The sequence below is a fragment of the Loxodonta africana genome, chromosome 3 (assembly GCF_030014295.1).
Source record: "Loxodonta africana isolate mLoxAfr1 chromosome 3, mLoxAfr1.hap2, whole genome shotgun sequence".
In the NCBI taxonomy this organism is placed as follows: Eukaryota; Metazoa; Chordata; class Mammalia; order Proboscidea; family Elephantidae; genus Loxodonta; species Loxodonta africana.
In genome coordinates, this window is record NC_087344.1 from 107,922,394 (window position 1) to 107,943,334 (window position 20,941).

General features: G+C 37.5%; 2 protein-coding genes across 2 annotated transcripts in view; both read right to left on the reverse strand.

Annotated features, from left to right (window-relative positions):
• Positions 1 to 3,283: 3,283 nt before the first annotated feature.
• Positions 3,284 to 5,346, reverse strand: LOC111751008 (uncharacterized protein C1orf141 homolog). The gene is made up of 2 exons (XM_064279957.1): positions 5,320 to 5,346; positions 3,284 to 3,904 (listed from the first exon to the last, which is right to left on the reverse strand). The coding sequence occupies exons 1-2, from the start codon at positions 5,344 to 5,346 to the stop codon at positions 3,284 to 3,286; spliced, it is 648 nt and encodes a 215-aa protein (XP_064136027.1).
• A 313-nt stretch (positions 5,347 to 5,659) lies between these two features.
• Positions 5,660 to 20,941, reverse strand: part of LOC100654417 (uncharacterized protein C1orf141 homolog) — a 50,581-nt gene continuing 35,299 nt past the window's right edge. Inside the window, exons 4-8 of the mRNA XM_064279958.1 lie at positions 17,652 to 17,728; positions 14,615 to 14,753; positions 10,867 to 10,936; positions 9,181 to 9,370; positions 5,660 to 5,794 (exon numbers count right to left, since the gene is read on the reverse strand). Of these exons, the coding sequence (XP_064136028.1) occupies positions 5,660 to 5,794; positions 9,181 to 9,370; positions 10,867 to 10,936; positions 14,615 to 14,753; positions 17,652 to 17,728 (611 nt within the window). The remainder of the gene's footprint in view (positions 5,795 to 9,180; positions 9,371 to 10,866; positions 10,937 to 14,614; positions 14,754 to 17,651; positions 17,729 to 20,941) is intronic.

Consider the following 20,941-nt stretch of genomic DNA (forward strand, 5'->3'; position numbering starts at 1 on the left):
TACTTATACAGGGGCAAAGGTAAGGGGTGAGGGGAGGGAAGGGATACAGATCCCAACTGGCTGACATAGTCCAAGGATACAGCACAATTCCTGTCATTGTTTTGTGACTCTGAGACTGGTCTCCAGGGTCATGCTCAGATTTTACCATCAGAATAGAACCCAAGTCTAACTTTGCACCCTGCTGCTTGGAGATTCCAGCAGCTGTTTGCCTGAGATGAGAGATTAAACCTGAGAGAAGGGAAGGGTGCTGAGTTTCAGTTGCCATCTTCCCAGAATCAACTGCTCCTAGCTATCCAGCTGCTTTAATGAAGAACCCTCAGTCAAATGGAATTTTTAAGATGTTTTAGTGTCTTCCTAAAGGATAAAGCTCGTAAGCTCTCACAGAAACTTCCAAAAATGGCTAAAACAAAAATCCTCAGTTCTAATTAAGTCTACTTTGGGTTTAAGTCTGAATACTATAGTTAGATTTAGCATTTAATTTAGAGAGGGCAGGAATGACAGACTTCTGGGAGCATCTTTCTAGCAGGTATATTTACCTTAAGAGCAGGCCTAAGGGAAAAGGGTGAGAGTAGGAAGAAAAATTGTATTGAATGCCTACAGTGCTCAAGGTACTAGGCATTATTTTAATTAACCCTTAAAACAATAATCCTGTAAAAAGCTATTTTTGTCCCATCTGACTGATGCTCAGATACCAAACCAAAAACCAAATCCAGTGCTGTCGAGTTGATTCTGACTCATAGCAACCCTATAGGTCCGAGTGGAACTGCCCCATAGTGTCCAAGGAGCGCCTGGAGGATTTAAACTGCCGACCCTTTGGTTAGCAGCTATAGCACTTAACCACTACGCCACCAGGGTTTCAGATAGTATACGTTATTTGCCTAAGTTCCCTCATATCTGCAGATTCCAAGACTCTTGCTTGTTCCTCTAATACTGAGTATCAGGAAAAACCACCATCATTACTTGTAATATTATTAACTATATTTTCTACTTCTTACTCTCTTTATCGTTAGTGCCTAAAAAGAGTTTGTATTTTATCTTCTGAGCCAGCAGGGTAGTTAGGGAGACTGTCCTAATTTACAGTGACAGAGAAAATGGGAAGAATGGGCGACAGGAACTGGAAAAGAATAGGACGGTCAGTCCATGACTTCATGACTGAGTAGCTGCTGCTTCTACTCCTCCCAGCCAGTAGCTAGAAGAAAGTTAACAGCCAGGAAACCTTGCGTGCTCCTCCCCTTTTCAGTACATACTTGAGCCCACCACCTTCTCTTGAAGCCCTTTTCTATTTTTGTCCCTCATTCACACAGTCTCAGTTAAATCAAAGGAAAGGCTTTTCTCACTCTTTTCCCCCTTGTTCTCTCCTTGTCATTCTGTAACCTAACGCCACTCGGGTTCTTGTCCTGTCTTAGCGGATTGAAATAAGACGGACACTGATAGCAACGGAAACAGAAAGTGGCAAGTTTATTGTCTGCGCATACGAGGAGCGCATGGGGTCTAGTGACCTTAAGGCCACGTGCTCGCTGACTAAAGGGGCTGGGGAGCTTTTTGTTTCCAATGGCATCAGGGGGTTGGGTTTGGTACCTGGAATTTTCTGTCTTTAGCCCTCCCATGCCTATATTTGGGGGGGGGGGGTCAGTTGAAGGATGTGATTTCAATCTGTGCTTGCTTCAAGGTGTAACTAGGGCTAGTCAGTGGACGGAGCCACTACCTGCTGCGTCTTCCTGCTCAGAACAAGCTTGTGGTTAGCAAGACAAGGAGTTGGGGGAAGGAGTGTTGATTGGGGTTTTCAATATGGCTGAGCAGCCTGTTTCAATTCTATTTGAGAGCCAAAATCTCTCAAATAGTTGCCCATGAGTAGCAATGCTGACACACAATAAGGCAAACCTTATGTTTGAAGTGGAAGCAGAGGAACACAAGCTAGTTTACCCCTTCACCCTTAAATGTTTCCAGAAGACCCCCCCCATCCTTCCTCTAACTTAATCCATTGCTATAGAGTCAATTCCAACTCATAGCGACCCTGCAGGACAGAGTAGAACTGCCCCATAGGGTTTCCAAAGCTGTGATCTTTATGGAAGCAGACTGCCACATCTTTCTCTTGTGGAGTGGTTGGTGGATTTGAACCACTGAACTTTTGGTTCGCAGCCAAGCACTTAACCACTGTGCCACCAAGGCTCCTTTCCCCTAACTTAATGCTTCTAATTAAACATGCTTCTCCTCAAGCACAGTCAAGATTTAAAAATGCTTTTCTTATTCAGTTTCTCTTTTAATTATTGGAATTGCATATATATGTGTATGTGTATGTATATATACACATACATATGTGTGTTTTATATCTATATGAGTGTTAAATATATATGTGTGTATATATACACATATATATACACCATCTTTTACATAAACTCTGTGGGATAAACAGAGTTAAAATAGGCTTTTGTGGGTTAACTGGAACTCATCACTTCTAAAATTATTTCCATGTGAAATATATTTTGAATTCCAAACAAATAGATTACGAAATGAACTTTTCAAACGCAACTTGTTTTGAAGTTGAGTTCTGCCTTTATACTGTTTGGGTTAACAAGAATTTAATGAGAAACAGTTAAACAGCAATGTAATAATATAATTTAAAAATGTCAGTACTTTATAGGATTTGCCACCAAAATTATTTAGCTTATTAAGGTGTTTTTTTTTTTTTTAATTATTTAACAATTCCAAGAAAAATTAAAATTATACTTGGAAATGAAGTTCCAACATGAACTAACAAAAACCTTTTTAAAATTTTGCAAAGCCTTTTCAATTGCATGAATTGCTAATGTAATACTTTATTCCAACCATTAACCAAATGCCAAATACAATCAACCCTACATGCAATAAATTAACGGTGCATTTGACTTATGTGACATTTAGTTACAGAGCAGGTTATTGGTGTTGGTATTTGGCTTCTAATAGCAAATCTCCAGAGTCAGTCTATGCCCTCCTTGGTCCTGAAGAAGACTGTACTGTAGGAATGTGGATAAATTGAGGAATCTAATTGAGATCGTAAAAATTCATGAACTAGTTCCTTTTGTTGGTAGTCACTTCCTAATTTTGTCGTACTCTTCACTAAAAATGTGCGTTGTTCTTCAACAGATCATGGTTTATTTGTAACTTCAATTTCTATGCCTTGCTTTCTTATACCATCCATTAGAACATTTTTGTTTGGACAAGAATTTCTTCTGTCATCTTCGAATTTGATTGTTTGCTGCTTGTTTCCCAAATATTGCTGCACAGAAGATATTGTATCAGGCATTTAAGTTTTACTTGACAAGTTTAACAAATCATCCAATGGTGTTATATTATTTAATTTGTGTACTTTGAGTAAATTTTTTAAAGGCTTTGAACAACTACTGACAGTTGAAGCATTGAACTTGTGTGAGTTCATTGGTTTTGTGGTAGAAAACATTCTTTCAAATTTGCCAGTTTTAGCATTCCTTTCTTGAATAACAGTTTTATCAAGGAAACCCACAAATTTTTTTGTTAGGCTGGAAAAAGTCTGTGAGAAATGATAGAGTTTATTCCAATTTATATTTTCTAATATAGGCTTATTATTTTTCCTCTTTGGTTTATCCTCTACAACTCTGCATTTCACTTCAAAAGGTGTTGTTTGTATATTTTTCCTCCACGCTGTAGGTACAGTTCTTTTGAGATTGGAAGGATTAATAGACTGACCACTAGTTAAAACAAAGTGTGTTCTTTTATACGGGTAAATGTTTTCATTTCCCATAGGATGAAGAGGAAACTTATTTTTTGTCAAAAGTAACATTTGTACATATCCTGTCTCATGGAAAATTATGGGATTTATATAATTTTGTTCCTGTGAATAAAAGAAAAGAGTATTTAATTTTTTTTTTAGTCTACTGAGGCAAGAAAGCTACATATGTTTTTAAACATAAAAATAAAATGATTGCAAAATTTTCGAAAAATGACTGCATAGAATTATTTAATATGAACAATGATGGTACTCAAAACCAGCCAAACGAAATCCACTGCCATTGAGTCAATTCCGATTCAGAGCAACCCTACAGGACAGAGTAGAACTACCCCATAGGGTTTCCAAGGAGCACCTGGTAGATTCAAACTACCGACCTTTTGGTTAGCAGCCATAGCACTTAACCACTGCACCACCAGAGTTTCCAGTATTCAAACATACACACAAAAACATTCTGGAATGTAACACAGTCCCTTCTCAACAATCTACAGAGATGTTTGGCATACAATCTGAACTTTTGGCTTCCTTAAAGCCTTTTTGAAAATAAACTGGCTATGATGAAATAAATATATTTCTAAATGTTTGAGGTGTTGTCTTTGGGAAATAGGATAATTGGTAGGATGGTGTATTGTTCTGGCATTTACTAGGTTCCCATGCTCCAGAAATAAAAGCATATCAACAAATGGATTGAGCCAAAGATCATAAGATGATCACAATCCAAAATTACCAAGTCTGGATGTCCTACTGAATAATAAAAAAATTTAAGAGCATCTCTACAACTCTTATATTTATTATTATGCTCCAACACTTAGCACAATAATTGGTACATAAGAAGAGCTCGATATAGATTTCCAGAATAAAGAACTAAAGTAATGGATTTATTTAAAAACAGACCATCTTTATCAGAATAATAGCAAGATCCACATGTATAAACTACTCACTAAACCCTTCCCCACATTTCCATTAGGCCAAAAAGATGAACCCCAAAGAAACTGATCACATATGCATGTTACCAGTGTAGAGTTTACAAATTTTAAGTCAATGATTACTACTTTTCCTTTAAAAAATATAATGAAATAAGAATTTTTAAATTGTATATTAGTGCACATATTGTAAAAGGTAAACTAATGCCTATGATTAATGAAATGCTAATAACCAAAGATCTAGTTTTGCAGTCTGTTGCTGATGCCAGAATTGCCCGTTTTAGCCACAGTGTTGTTGTTAGTTGCCACTCTTTGAAGGCACCTCTGGGTGGGTTCAAACTGCCAACCCTCTGACTAGTAGTCCAATGCTTCATATTTTGATCTGTATAGCACCTTAGGGAATTTTCTACCTTAGAAGTCTATGCACCTTTAGGTATAGGCAGAAACTAGCTTTCTCAGCCTCCTTTGAGGTTAGGGTGTAGGCATGCGGTGGCTTGAGTGTTGTTGTGATGCTGGAAGCTATGACTCTGATATTTCAAATATGAGTAGGGTCACCCATAGTGGACAGGTTTCAGCAGAGCTTCCAGCCTAAGGCAGATTAGGAAAAAGGAGCTAGTGGTCTACTTCTGAAAAATTGGGCAGTGAAGACCTTACGAATAGCAGTGGAACATTGTCTGACATAGTGCCAGAAGAGGAGCTCCTCAGGGTGGAAGACACTCAAAATATGACTGGGGAAGAGCTGCCTCCTCAAAATAAAGTTGACCTTAGTGATGGTTGGAATAAAGCTTTTGGGATCTTCATTTCTTGATGTGACAATGCTCAAAATGAGAAGAAACAGCTGTAAGTATCCATTAATAATCAGAACATGGAATGTATGAAGTATGACCCTAGGAAAATTGGAAGTCATCAAAAATGAAACGGACCACATAAAGATCGATATCCTAGGCATTAGTGGGCTGAAATGGACTGGTATTGGCTATCTTGAATTGGACAATCATATGGTCTTATGGTCTACAATGACAGGAATAACAAATTGAAGAGGAATGGCACCACATTCATTGTCAGAAAGGACATTTCGAGATTTATCCTGAACTACAACTCTGTCAGTAATAGGATAATATCCATATGCCTACAAAGGAACCGGTTAATACGACTATTATTCAAATTTTATGCATCAACCACTAATGAAAAGATGAAGAAATTGAAGATTTTTACCAACTTGTATAGTCTGAAATTTATCAAATGCACAATCAGGATGCATTGATAATTACTGGTGATTGGAATGCAAAAGTTGGAAACAAAGATGAAGGATCTATAGTTGGAAAAGTTGGCTTGGTGATAGAAATGATGCCAGCGATCTCATGATAGAATTTTGCAAGATCAATGACTTATTCATTGCAAATACCTTTTTTAGACAACATAAATGGCTGCTATACATGTGGACCTCACAAAATGGAATACACAGGCATCAAATCAACTAAATCTATGGAAAGAAATGATGGAAAAAATATCATCAGTCAGAACAAGGAAGCCAACTATGGAACAGACCATAAATTGCTCATATGCAAGTTCTAGTTGAAGCTGAAGAAAATTAAAACAAGTCCAGGAGAGCCAAAATATGACCTTGAATCTATCCCACCTGAATATAGAGACCATCTCAAGAATAGATTTGAGACACCAAATACTCATGACCGAAAACCAGAGAAGTTGTTGAATGACATCAAGGACATCATACATGAAGAAAGCAAAAGGTCATTAAAAGACAGGAAAGAAAGGAAGACCAAAATGGATGTCTAAAGAGACTCTGAAACTTGCTCTTGAATGTAGAGCAGCTGAAGCGAATGGAAGAAATGATAAAGTAAAAGAGCTGGACAGAAGATTTCAAAAGGTGGCTCGAGAAAACAAAGTATTATCCTGAAATGTGCAAAAACCTGGAGATACAAAACCAAAAGGTAAGAACACTCTTGGCATTTCTCAAGCTGAAAGAACTGAAGAAAAAATTCAAGCCTCTAGTTGGAATATTGAAGAATTCTGTGGGCAAAAGATTGAACAATACAGAAAACATCAAAAGAAGATGGAAAGAATACACAGAGTTACTGTACCAAAAAGAATTGCTCGATGTTCAGCGTTTTCAGGAGGTAGCATATAGATCAAGAGCCAATGGTATTGAAGGAAGAATTCCAAGCTGCACTGAAGGCACTGGTGAAAAACAAGGCTCCAGGAATTGATGGAATACCAATTGAGATGTTTCAATAGACGGATGCAGGGCTGGAGATGCTCACTTGTCTATGCCAACAAATTTGGAGGACAGCTACCTGGCCAACCAACTGGAAGAGATCCATATCTGTGCCCATTCCAAAGAAAGGTGATCCAACCGAATGCAGAAATTATTGAAAAATATCATTAATATCACATGCAAGTAAAATATTGCCGAAGATCATTCAAAAGCGTTTGCAGCAGTACATTGACGGGGAACTGCCAGAAATTCAAGCCAGATTCAGAAAAGGATTTGGTACAAGGGATATCATAGCTGATGTCAGATGGATCTTGGCTGAAAGCAGAGAATACCAGAAAGACGTTCCCCTGTGTTTTATTGACTATGCAAAGGCATTCGACTGTGTGGATCATAACCAATTATGGATAACATTGCAAAGAATGGGAACTCTAGAATGCTTAATTGTGCTCATGAGAAACCTATAGAACAAGGGTATACTGAGTAGTTTAAAGTCAGGAAAGGTGTGTGTCAAGGTTGTATCCTTTCACCATACTATTCAATCTGTATGCTGAGCAAATAATCTGAGAAACTGGACTATATGAAGAAGAATGCAGCATCAGGACTGGAGGAAGACTCGTAAACAACCTGAGATATGCAGATGGCACAGCTTTGCTTGCTGAAAGAGGACTTGAAGCACTTAGTGAAGAAGATCAAAGACTAAATAGCCTTAAGTGTGGATTACACGTCAACATAAAGAAAACAAAAATCGTCACTAATGGACCAATAAGCAACATCATGATAAATGGAGAAAATAATGAAGTTGTCAAGGATTTAACTTCACTTGGCTCCAAAATAACCGTTCATAGGAGCAACAATTAAGAAATCAAAGACGTATTACATTGAGCAAATCTGCTGCAAAAGACCTCTTTCAAGTGTTGAAAAGCAAAAACGTCATCTTGTGGACTAAGGTACCCCTGACCCAAGCCATGGTATTTTTAATTGCCTCATACACATGTGAAAGCTGGACAATGAATAAGGAAGAGTGAAGAAGAATTGATGCCTTTGAATTATGGTGTTGGCAAAGAATATTGAATATACCCTGAACTGCCAGAAGAACGAACAAATCTGTTTTGGAAGAAGTACAACCAGAATGCTCTTTGGAAGCAAGGATGGCAAGACTGTGTCTCACACACTTTGGACAGGTTATCAGGAGGGACCAGTGCCTGGAGAAGGACATCATGCTTGGTAAAGTACAGAGTCAGCAAAAAAGAGGAAGACCCTCAACGAGATGGATTGACACAATGGCTGCACAATGGGCTCAAACATAGCAACAATTGTGAGGATGGCTCTGGACTGGACAGTGTTTCGTTCTGTTGTACATAGGGTTGCTATGAGTTGGAACCAATTTGACGGTACCTAACAACAACATGTGACCCAAGATCTGCCAATCAGATATACCTATGAGATGCTTCAGTTCAGAAAAAGGAAGAACTGAGAAAACTATTCTAGAGAGGGTGATGGAAGATATATACAGTGTTGAAGGCCAGCAGTGGTAGAGGTCTTAGTAATATTGTCCTTTGGTCATCATCAAAGTTATAAACTCTTGCCTGTGACAATAGCATGGACCCTAGTGGAGCAGTCTGGGGCTGTAATGGGGGCTAATCCTGACTAGATAGCTTTCGAGCACATCTTCTCTCTGGCCTTACTAGAGATTTTGTCAGTGTGAGCTACGAAATAGCCTTTAGTAAATGCTTTTTCTGGTTGAAATGGCTAAAATAACTGTTAGCAAAACAAACATATGATCTAGTCAAGTTTTGTTAAAATATCAATTTTATTGTGGATTTCTTTTACAGTCAAGCAAATTTGATCAAGCCTTCTTCATAAATTTCCACTCGGTGCAAAGGAATCATCAATGTTGGGGTAGTGGTTCTAAATAAGCATGAAGAATTTAGGTGATGTCATCACATTAAAATATGAAAACAAGAGGTAAGCAGGATTTATCAAAGATTCTGGTCACTAGAATATATGGGAGATTCCCAAAAGTAATGTTGTTAGTTGCCATCAAGTCGATTCCGACTCATGTAAACCCTGTGTGTGCTGATAGAACTTCACATAGGGTTTTCAAAGCTGTGACCTTTCAGAAGCAGATAGCCAGGCCTACCTTCTGAGGTGCCTCTGGGTGAGTTCAAACCACCAACCTTTCAACTAGTAGTCAAGCACTTAACTGTTTGTGCCACCCAGGGGCACCTTACAAGTAATATTAATATACATATTTACTAAACAATAGATATTTCTATTACCATTTGAGAAATTGCTGTCTTCAGTGAATTAATGTTGATTATCTTGGCATTTGACTTTTTCAATTCATCCTCAAAGCACAAGGGGAGCAAGGCTTTCTTTCTTACTGAACAATGCTCACTTAATTGATAATTTCTGCTTGATTTACTTTCTTGTATATTAAAATCTTTCATCTGTGTGGGAGATGTTTTTCTGAAAATAAACACACGTTCAGCATAAATGTTTGTTTTTTTAATAGATCTTATTTATTTTGTTATTTTTGAAAATATATACAGCAAAACATACACGAATTTAACAGTTTCTACACGTACAATTCAGCGACTGATTACATTCTTCAAGTAAATGCTTCTAGGGTTATTTTTAGCTTACAGGTTCTTGCCTGTTTCCTTTGACCTCTAGCAGTCATTGCCAACACCTCCTCCACAGACCATCCCTTCCTGCTTAGTCTGTGGGGAAAATAGCAAAATCAGGGGTGGGAGCAAGATAGACGAGTGTGTCTTTGGCTTTTTAGTGGGGGAGGAGGTATATAGGTTGAGGGGAACACCGCAGGTAGAGAAGTATTTGCCACCTCCTTTGCTGAGATGCTAGGAGAAAACTGTTTTTAGAGCAACTCCTTGCCAACATAGAATGGACCTAACTTAGTCAAGAGGATGGAATGGTATGGTCAGGCAGAGAGAGGATATAGTTTTCATTCCAGATCTCCCTTGATTTACATCGGACAAGGGCACTGGGTTTAGACTTGCTAAGAAAATTACCACTGCAGGGGTGAGGTAACCCACAGCAAAGGCTTGGGGTGGATGAGGTATGCACAGCCTAATTCAAGGAAAATGAAGGACGTGACAGCAACTCCAAGGGTTCTACCACACCGATTAGAGTTGAGTGTGGATGCTATTTAAGTTCAGAGAGAATAGACCATGAGTTAATGAACCACAGATGTCAGCAGCCAAAGAACATCTGGGGATATGACCTGTGGTATAAGACCTTTGACCCTTGGTTGAGCCCCTCTTCCTTCAATGTTATAAGGTCTAGTGAGCTCCTTATTCATATTCTCAGGTACCATCTTGGAAAGAAATAGAGGGACTGTGTTAAACCTAAAGAGGCTGTACATTATTTGTTCCAAAAAAGGTGTAAAACACTCTGAATTAATTGCATATATATATTCACAGAGACTGAGAGGCTCATGAGAAAGAACAGAACACAAGAAGCTATTTTTTCACATCCATGTTATGTTGTTGTTGTTGTTGTTAGGTGCCACTGGGTAGATTCTGACTCATAGCAACCCTATGTACCACAGAATGAAACAGTGCCCAGTCCTGCACCATGCTCACAATTATTGTTATGCTTGAGCCCACTGTTGCAAAAATAAAAAAATTTAAATCCGTGTTACAGTGCGACAAAATTTGAGCTCCTACTGAAGAAACATAATTGTATTCCCATTTTTTTTTCCGTGTCTTTTATCCATTAAACTGTGAACCTGTAGTAGGTAGAGCACGTGCCTAAGGTCTGGATGGAATACCAGCTAGCCAAGCGGCCTTGGGCCAATTATGGGATTGTTGTATGGGACTAAAACAGTAACAATTAGCCATGATAAATTCATCCTGGTCTACTAGAAAATAAAAAAAGTGGAACTAATCTTATTAGAAACATTATTGAGCAGAATAAAATACTAAAAAGTATTTTAAAATTACCTTCTATTTCTATAATCTTCTAAATGGCCAACAGAATCAAATGCCACTGTAGGTTTCTTTTTGGCTGGAGCTGAAATTATAAAAGGGTTTCATAAAACAGAGATATATATTATAAAAAAAAAAAAAAAGTAGAAAATACCTTGTATAAAGCATTTTAGAATTTAAAATGACATATGAAAAGCACCTAGTATGTAGTGCTTGACCCCCAGTAGATACTCAAGAAACACTTGTTGAGTGGGTAAGATAGAACTGGAAAAGTCAGATGGTGGCTTAGACAGATCAAGTAAAAAACCGTTGGGAGATATATGTGTGTGTAAAAAGGCTTTCTAGAATTTTCAAACCTTTCTAATACGTGAAGTCACTATTAACCAGTATGATGCCTCAGATGGTTAAACACTGTTGGTATGGAGAGGGAAGTCAGCAGGTGTGAAAGATCTTGCCACCTCGGACGCATAACAAGGCTGAAGTCTTCCAGATATGTCTGGTGGCCACTCTCTTGTTCAAAAGTGTTCCAGACACACATGCTTTTAGCAACAAATTCAGCTTTTTCCTTGCCCTTAAGTAGCTTATATTCTAATGCAGTGCTTCCCAAACTTTTCACATCATGGCAAGTATTCCAATCATTATTTGTACAGCACATGGGATAAACACTTAAGTTTTACTTGTGGCCAGGCTACTGTGGGGCCACCCAGCAGTCCCAAAGGCTAAACAATCCAATTTCAGCACATCTATAACCCCTTCCATGCACACCAGGTTTCCACAATAAGTTGACTGGGAAGCTTTGTTCTAGAGAGAGGGGACAGTCAATAAACAAGCAAACCAACCAACGAATATAAAACAAGGTACTTTAACTAGAATGGCTATAGAAAGCTCTCTCCGGAGAGAATATTTGAGCTGAAATCTGAGTAAGACTTGCTCCTCCAAGTTAGGAGGCTTCCCCACTAACTGTGAGCGCATCCAAAGCGATGCGAGGAAGCAAGGGAAAGAAATTAGGCGTGGCTATTCCATTTCTCTCGAAAGACGGCTGACACAGACTTGAAATGCTATTGAGTTGCAATAAGGAAAGGAATACCCATCTTTCTGAACCTTGTTATTAACAACAAATTCTTTTCCTTAAACTGTGTGTTGAGGGGGCAGGGTAAGGCTGGAGGGCATGGTTAACGTGGGTATTTTCAGTGTATCTTCCACCAGCTGTTTCAATACTGTTTCACTCTCACAGGAAACAGAATTTTCCATTGACTTCTGGGTCTTCTCTCAAACTGGTTCATAATGTAATATGTGGCAAATTTTTCTCGTATTTGGAATGAAATTGACTAGTTTCAGCTTAATAAAATTTTCTTCTCTATTTTGTTTCTATTTGTTATTCCGTTTGACCAGGATAAATCTGAATTTATGCTGGCAACTTTTCCAGAAGACTTCCTTTGGGGACTTTGATAAAAGAATTATAATGCCTTTTCTGTAGAGACTCAAGAAATCTTTACAAAGGGGAGAATTTACTTTCCTGAAAAAGTAGAATGGCCTGCCACAGCTCTCAGGGAACATGTAAGAGAAGATGTGACATTAGCATCTGAGCAGAATCTTGAAGGACAATGTGGTAAACGGGGCATTGCCTACTTAACATCCATTCTCTCCCCGTGTTTGCTAAGGAACCCCAATCTTATTCATGTTTCTCCAAGCAAGCTTGTCCTTCAGGGGACCCTGGGCCCCTTCCTAGCTCCAGGGAGTAAATAAGCCAAAAAACCAAGCCCACTGCCATCAAGTTGATCCCAGCTCATAGAGATCCCATAGGGTTTCCAAGGCAGTAAATCTGTACAGAAGCAGACAGCTACATCTTTCTCCTGTGGAGCAGCTAGTAGTTTTGAACTGCCCGAATTTCAGCCAGCAGTTGATTGCTTTAACCACTGCACCACCAGGACTCCTTAAGGGAATAAATAGTGGATGATTTAAGCCTTTGTCTTTCAAACTACGAGTTAGAACTCATTAATGTTTTATGAAATCAATTTATCGTCTCCTGACCAATTGTGATGGTTAATTTTACGTGTCAGCTTGGCTAGGCTATGGTGTCCAATTGTCTGGTAAAACACTAGTTTAGTTATTGTTATAAAGTAGTTGCATGTGATTAAATTAGTTGGTCTCAAGATTACATTCCATAATGTGAGTGAGCCTCAATCAATCAGTTCAAGGCCTTAAGAGAAAAAAGGAAATTTCCCTAGGGTGTGCTCTGCCTCTAGACTACAAATAGACATTTTGCTAGAATGCTCTTACTCTTCATTTTTCTTGTCACCTGACCGATGGATTTTGGGACACAAGCCCACAGGAGTCTCCAGCCTGTCACCCGATCTATGGTTTTTGGACTCGTCAGCCCTGTCCCCCAACAATCGCATGAGAATTTAAGAATCCCCAATTTCTTAAAGTAAATCTCTCTCTCTTTAGCACGGGTTTTGTTTCTCTAGACAACCCTAAGACAATAAAAAAAAAAAAAAAAAAATTTTTTTTTTTATAGCATTTTTAAAAGTAGAATAGAATAGGAAATATCAGAGTGCATTTTATGGGTCCTAGGTAATAATTTTTTATGTAATAACAACAACAAAAAATTTTTTTTTAATGTAATAACTGTACAAATCAGAAGAAATACTATGACCAAGTTCAGTTAACAGAGAAAAAAGTGATTAGGGCTCCAAGAGGCTGAATTTTATGCTCTGTATATTTGTACACTAGGTTGTGGTATAAAAAGTATTTCTTACTGTAGGTCTTGTTAAAATTTGGAAAAACTGAACTAAGCCAATAATGATTTATTGGTTAAGATATGGGCACACGAAGCTATTCTAGCCAAGGACCCATAAGGGGATGATAGCTGGAAGGGCTTTTGGGGGCATTTTTCTCATTCTTATAAAAGGGCAAAGGAGTGGATGTTGTTGCCCACACAAGTTACCATGAATAGTGGTCAGCATAGACAGCAAGGCTAGGAGGACAAGCTATTTCCTAAGACCACTGAGGAAAGGTGGAGGAACTGGATATTTGCTATTATTAAGCCCCTGAATTAACTAGCCCTGGAACTGCCTTACTGATAGACTTCTTGTTATTTGTAATAATAAATATCCTTATTATTTAAGCCACATGTAGTTGAATTTTCCGTTAATAGCATCTAAAACCTCCTAGCTATTAAAGGTGAATAGGAATCTATCAGTTGGAGAAGTATGCTCCAAGCATAGAGAACAGAATAGATCAAATCACACAGTAGTTGGAACAGCCTGGTCAATATGACTAGAATCAGGGTGGATAAAAAAAAAAAAAATTTTTTTTTTTTTGGTGGATAGATAGGTTAAAAAGAACAGAAGGCTGGAAAGATCATATATGCCATACTAAGACTTCACCTTTCTTAGTAACAGAGTCTTCAGGTGTTACTGAGTGGTGAAATAATAAATTAACATGATCAGATTCTGATCATGGTTAAATATTTTTTTTAATGCTTATATCTTAAATTAAAGAGCCCTGGTGAGTGCAATGGTTAAATGCTCAGCTGCTAACTAAAAGGTGAGTGGTTTGAACCCACCCAGCAGCTCGAAGGGAGAAGATCTGCTCCTGTAAATATTATAGCCAAGAAACTCTAAGGGGCATTTCTACTCTATAATGTAGGGTTACTATGACTCAGAATTGACTTGATGGCATCTAAAAGCAACAACGTATCCTAAATTTAGATGTAGTTAACTTTCAGTTATATTTCAATATAAACATGCAATTTACATACCTCTGGATAAAGTAGAGTCTCTTTCTTTTTTATAAGCATTAGATCGAATGCTGAGCACAGGAGAAAAGGCTGAGGAACCAAATGGTCTTCTGTATGCTGGCCCATTATGTGAATATAGTTCCTGTGAACGATTTTCCACCTAAACATCAAGAAAAATGGAAAACTATCTTACAAATTATTTCTTTCCATGTGTATACTGATAAATATTTAGTTTATGCTTGATTGTTCACATTTTCAATATTTAATTATGATAACAACTATCTGGTTTTTAAAATACTTTCAAATTTAATGCTTTACTTAATCCTCAGAAAAAGCCTATGAGATAGGTATTATTATTACCACTTTATGAAGAGAAAACAAACCCATAGAAGTTAAGAGGTTTGCCTGTGCTCACACTTTTTACTAACTTTTATTTCCTTTCTCTAAAACTTGGCCTTTGTAGTCATATAAAGTTTATTTCTACAAATTCAGGGAAAGTTTAAAGTTCAATTACTAAAGAATAAAAGACTTCTCAGGTTAAACAGAAACTTTAGTCTCTGTAACATAGAATATAGCTGAATAATTCTGAATAACAGGGAGGAACTAGAAAAATAATCCAGCTATTCCTAGGTGAGAGTCTCAGTTTGGTTCCATATACATTTATTTAAAGAGAAATATCAAGATACCAAAATACATGTGTATATATAAATATTGACTGCAGAATTTGTGATTCCCCACCAACAAAAAAAAAGACCAAACAAATATTTGGTTAAACCCATTGCCATCGAGTCAATTCCAACTCATAGTGACCCTATAGGACAGAGTAGAACTGCCCCACTGGATTTCCAAGGTCTGGCTGGTGGATTTGAACTGCTGACCTTTTGGTTAGCAGCTGAGCTCTTAGCCATTTTGCTAAACCACTTGTTTAGCACCTATTATTTTCTTGCACTGGATACAGAATATATTTAATTCTAGATAATATGAGATAAAAATAAAGAATATGACAAAAATTTAGGCCATAAAGAGCTCATGTTCTAATTGGATAAATATTAACGATTAGCATACATGAAATAATAAATATAGTACAGTATATCACTAAGAACATAATCGATCAATACAGTATAAACATGGAGGAGTTTAGAAGTGAGGGATATCAACGAAGGTTGAAAAGATAAGATTTCATACAGGAGGAAGATCTTAATGTTAGGATTTGGAGATGAAAGCATTTCAGGAGAGGCCAACAACATAAGCCTAAAGTGTTCACAGGTTAGGAAAATTAAGTATTTAGAGCAGGGATGGGAGGCATCCAGGGATGTACATCCAGTGTACATGGAAAATGATCCATGTGCACTGGAGAAGAATGCGCATTGTGCTGTTGTTGGATGGCGTAATCTATGTTACGTCTGTTAGGTCTAGTTGGTTTACAGTGTTATTCAAATCCTTTATTTCTTTATTGATCTTCTTTCTCAATGTTCTGAGCATTATTGAAAGTGTTGTATTGAAGTCTCCAAGTATTTTTGTTGAATTGGCTATTTCTCCCTTCAATTCTGTCAGTGTTTGCTACATATATTTTGGGGCTCTGGTGCTAGGTACATACATATTTATAATTGTTATATCTTCTTGATAAACTTGCCCTTTTGTCATTATATAATGCCCTTCTTTGTCTTTTATAACAGATTTTGACTTAAAGCCTATTTTGTGTTATTAGTACAGCCACTCCATCTCTATTTTGGTTACTATTTGAATGGAATATTTTTTCCCATCCTTCCACTTTCAACCTATTTGTGTGTTTGGGTCTAGGATATGTCTCAGAGATATCAAATAGATGGGCCACATTTTTTAATCCATTTTGCCACTCTCTGCCTTTTGATTGGAGAGTTTAATCCATTTACATTTAAGATAATTACTCATAAGGAAGGATTTATGTCTACCATTATGCTATTTGTTTTTTCTGGGTCTTATGCCTTTTTTGTCCCTCATTTCCTCCAATAATGGCACCATTTGTGTTTAGTTGATTTTTTTGTGGTGAGCCATTTTGATTTCCTCCTTCTTCCCTTCTGTGTACATTTTTAAGATATTTTTCATTACCATAAGGATTATATTTAGCATCTTAACCTTGTAACAACCTAGCTTAAATTGAGACCAATTTAACTTCATAAACAAAAATTCTATACCTATACTGTTCTCCCTCCCCTTTATGTAGTTGTTATCATAATTACATCTTTACACATTGTGTCCAGTAGCACTTTTAGCATGTTTATAGATTGTATTGACTGGTTTGGTTCTTAGTGAGATTACTGTACTACATTGCTATTATTTCATGTGTGCTAATCATTCATATTTATCCAATTAGAATGTGAGCTCTTTATGGCCTAAATTTTTAACATATTTTATCTCATATTATCTATATAAAAATTTATGATTATATTTTATGTATTTGTCTTTTGGACTCATATAGGACATAACTACTAAAGTTATAAACCAAAAACACCGTAAAACTGGCAGAGCAGGAAGGTAGAGAAGTGAGGCACGGGAGTCCGCGTAGAGGCCTGAGGTGCAGCCAGGTGGTGGTGGGTCCCTGCTTCTCCAGAGGCAGTGGGCAAGCCGCAGCTACCACTACCACCATCTCAAATCCCTGAGGGCTCCATGGTAGTGGGGAATGTGTGGTGGGGAAGGGAGGCCCCCTGCACCAAGTGCATCCTTGAGATTTGCAAGGGGTGCCTGACGGGGTGGGAGGGGGACGGGGGGAGGGGTACACCCTCACCGAAGACTCGCATAACGCCAATTTTTGCATAAGAACTCAGTTTTTGGAACCTAACCATGTTGATGAGGAGTGGGTGTACTGAAATATGGCCAAACAAAGAATGTATTATTTTCTCTATTCTCCCCATACATAAAGTTTTATATAAACACTATCAAAGAAGAAATCACTCAAAATTCTTATGCTTTTGCATGCTAATATATATTTGATTTCAGGATTTGTAGAAGTATAAATAAAGGTATTAAGGCTAAACTTAATTTCTGTTAAGTGAATTATAAACATACAAATTTAACCTACCTCAGATGTATCCTTAAGATAAAGAAAAGGTCTAATAGATCTTGATTTTAGATTTTCTTTTACAGGTTCTAGTCTCTCTAAAGAAACAAATCCAAAAATAAATGATATTTTATACTATTAAACTACTTCTAATTAAACTCAACAAACCATTTTCTCTACAAGTAGTAAACTTTTTATAAATGTAGTTTGAAGTTAGTATTATTTGCTTACACAGGCATTGGTTTTACTTTTTAAAAGCTAAATCTATTCTAGAATAATTTGCTTTAAAAGTGGACTTCTATTAACAGAATATAACTTTCAATTGTTTACTATTATACAATAAAGCTGAAGCTCCTTGGAAAAAAATGGATTTCTAAATAAAATAAAATTATACTTGATATTCAAAGGAATCTTTTGGTTAATTTCTTTGAAAAAAGAAAGAATCCTTTCCACCTGCATTCAGTCATCCCCAATTATGAGTTTTATAAATCTGGGTTATCATCCAATGGATGTTCTTAAAGTAGATGTAGCGTAGGGGTTAAAAACACAGTCTTTGGATTTAGATGGTCTCAGGCTGAAATCCACTTTCATTATTTGTGAGTTATGTAACCTTAGAAAAGTTAGAGTTCTTAGTTTCCTCATCTGTTATGTGGAAATAATAGTATTTATCATATAGGGTTGCTGTAAGGACTAAATGAGATAACAAATACAACAAATGTAACACTGCATCTGGTATTTATTCAGTCAGCTTTATTTGTTGATCATGTACTATATGGCAGCTACTGGTGCTAGACTCCGGAATTGTTATTCTTGCCGAATGATACTTACATTTTAGTGGGTAAGACAGAAAATAAACAAGTAAAGAAAAAGAAAAAAAAATTTTTTTTATTTTTAAAGGAGTGAATAATTATAATTTGTGAAACATGCTGTGACAGAAACAAACAAATTTTGGTGAATGAGAATAACAGAAGGAGGTGACGACATTTAACTGAAACGTGGAAATGAGGAATAAGCAGTGGAAAACAAGGCATGAAGGAGTTCTACACAGAAAGGAAATCAGACGGTTGTACTGAGAGAAAGTTAGTGAAGTGTCTTAGTTATCCAGTGCTGCTATAACAGAAATACCACAAGTGGATGGCTTTAACAAGGAGAAGTTTATTTTCTCACAGTAAAGTAGGCTAAAAGTCCAAATTCAGGGCGTCATCTCCAAGGGGAAGGCTTTCTCTCTGTCAGCTCTGGAGCAAGGTCCTTGTCCTCAATCTTCCCCTGGTCAAGGAGCTTCTCAGGCACAGGGACCCTGGGTCCAAAGGACACGCTCTGCTTCTGGTGCTGCTTTCTTGGTGGTATGTGGTCCCCTATCTCTCTGCTTGCTTCTATCTTTTATATCTCAACAGATTGCCTCAAGACACAATCCAATGCTGTAGATTGAGTCCTGTCTCACTAACACAACTGCTGCCCATCCTCCCTCATTAACATCATAGAGGCAGGATTTACAACATATAGGAAAATCACGCAATACCAGGAGTCATGGCCCAGCCAAATTGTTACACACATTTTTGGCAGGACATAATTCAATCCAAGACATGAAGGTACTGTATAAGTGGAAAGGAGAGAGGCAGCAAATGAGGTTAATATGTAAACAAGGTCAGATCCCACTTGGTGTTGGTAAGGAGTTTAGGTTTCATACTAAGTGCAGTGGGAAGTAATTCAAGAGGCTTTAATAGGGAGATTATCAATCTACTTTAAAAAGATCACTATAATTTTAGAAAAGAAAATGGATGCGAAATTTCTGTTGCCATTACGGAAGACCAGGTAATTAGTACCAGCCCTCTTGCTGAAGGCAACTAAAAAGCCTGGATGATATAATTTTATAGAACTTTAATAGCACCAAACGGCTAAAGGATGGTAAGACTTCTGGTCCTCAGTCTAGGAGAAGACAAGTACTCAGATTGTAAACCTAGCATGCAAAGTTACCTTTTCCCTAAGGGTATGCATGATGTGAAAACAAGCTCAATGTTATGGACTGAATTGTGTCCCCCAAAAAATGTGTGTTGTAAATCCTAACCCCTATACTTATGGATAGGTGCACTGGTGGTACAATGGTTAAGCACTCGGCTGCTAACCAAAAGACTGGAGGTTCAAATTTACCCAGAGACTCTGCAGGAGAAAGACTTGGTGATCTACTTCTGTAAAGATTACAGCCTAGAAAACTCTATGGGGCACTTCAATTATGTCACATGGGGTCACTGTGAGTAGAAAATGGACTTGACTCAATGGAGCCTAACAACAACATACTTTTGGATGTAATCCCATTTAGAAATAGAGTTTTCTTTGTTCCGTTAATGAGGCCATATCATTCTAGGGTGTGTTTTAAGCCAATCACTTCTGAGATATAAAAAGAGCACATTAGGCACAGGAGTCAGGAAGCACTGACCCCATTTCCAGATCACTAACGACCTGAGGAAAAGAAACTGAAAGAGACAAGGATTTTTCCCCAGAGCAGATAGAGACTTCCCCTAGAGCTGGGGCACTGAATTTGGACTTCTAGCCTCCTAAAATATGAGAAAATAAATTTCTGTTCATTGAAGCTGCCCACTTGTGGTATTTCTGTTACAGCAGCACTAAGAAACTAAGACATCCAGATTTTAGCAGCCTCATGGATTGAGAGAGACACAAAAATAAAAAGCTGACCGAAGGTGGAATGTTCAACATGCCCCCATGTACATACACAGACACACACACACTTACACACTCACTCACTTTAATTTGAGATTCCAAAGGTTTACAATCTTAGGGTTAAAGTAAACAAGAAGTAAATCAGCTTGCATGTAGACTTAAAGCCAGCGTTCACTCCTCCTGCTCCAGGGAAATAAAAGCCTTAAATTTGGGCTAAGGTGTACTTTGAGAAGCCCCCCTCCCCCATGCCTAGCAGAAACAAGTAAAAAATGTCTGGAGTAAAGTACCATCACCCTAGTCTTCAAATTGCTGCTACAAATAATTGTTCAAATAGGTTCCAGCACACATTCAAAGATCATAAGGTACATAAGGAAATATGACATCATAAAAGAAAACCACCAGAAATAACAGCCAATACAGACCTGCAAAGATTTTTGATATCACAATTGTCAGGCACAGGATAAAAGATATGTATGCCTGCTATGTTTAATGAAATAAGAGACAAGCTTGCAAATATCAGAAGAGAATTTTTTTAAATAAATAAAAATGACAATGTAGATTGAAAAAGATACATTCTTAATTCTTTCTTCTGGCCTATAGTCTAGTTTTCTATTTTTTTCTTTCACCTTAAACAG

Bases quoted from the DNA above. Each gene is read 5' to 3' on its own strand.
- LOC111751008 (XM_064279957.1), bottom strand. From the start codon at position 5,346: ATGTCAGACAATGTTCCACTGCTATTC. The intron at 3,905-5,319 runs GTAAGGTCTTCA...AAACATATGTAG, and splicing joins ACAATGTTCCACTGCTATTC to CTTTCTTGCCTCAGTAGACT.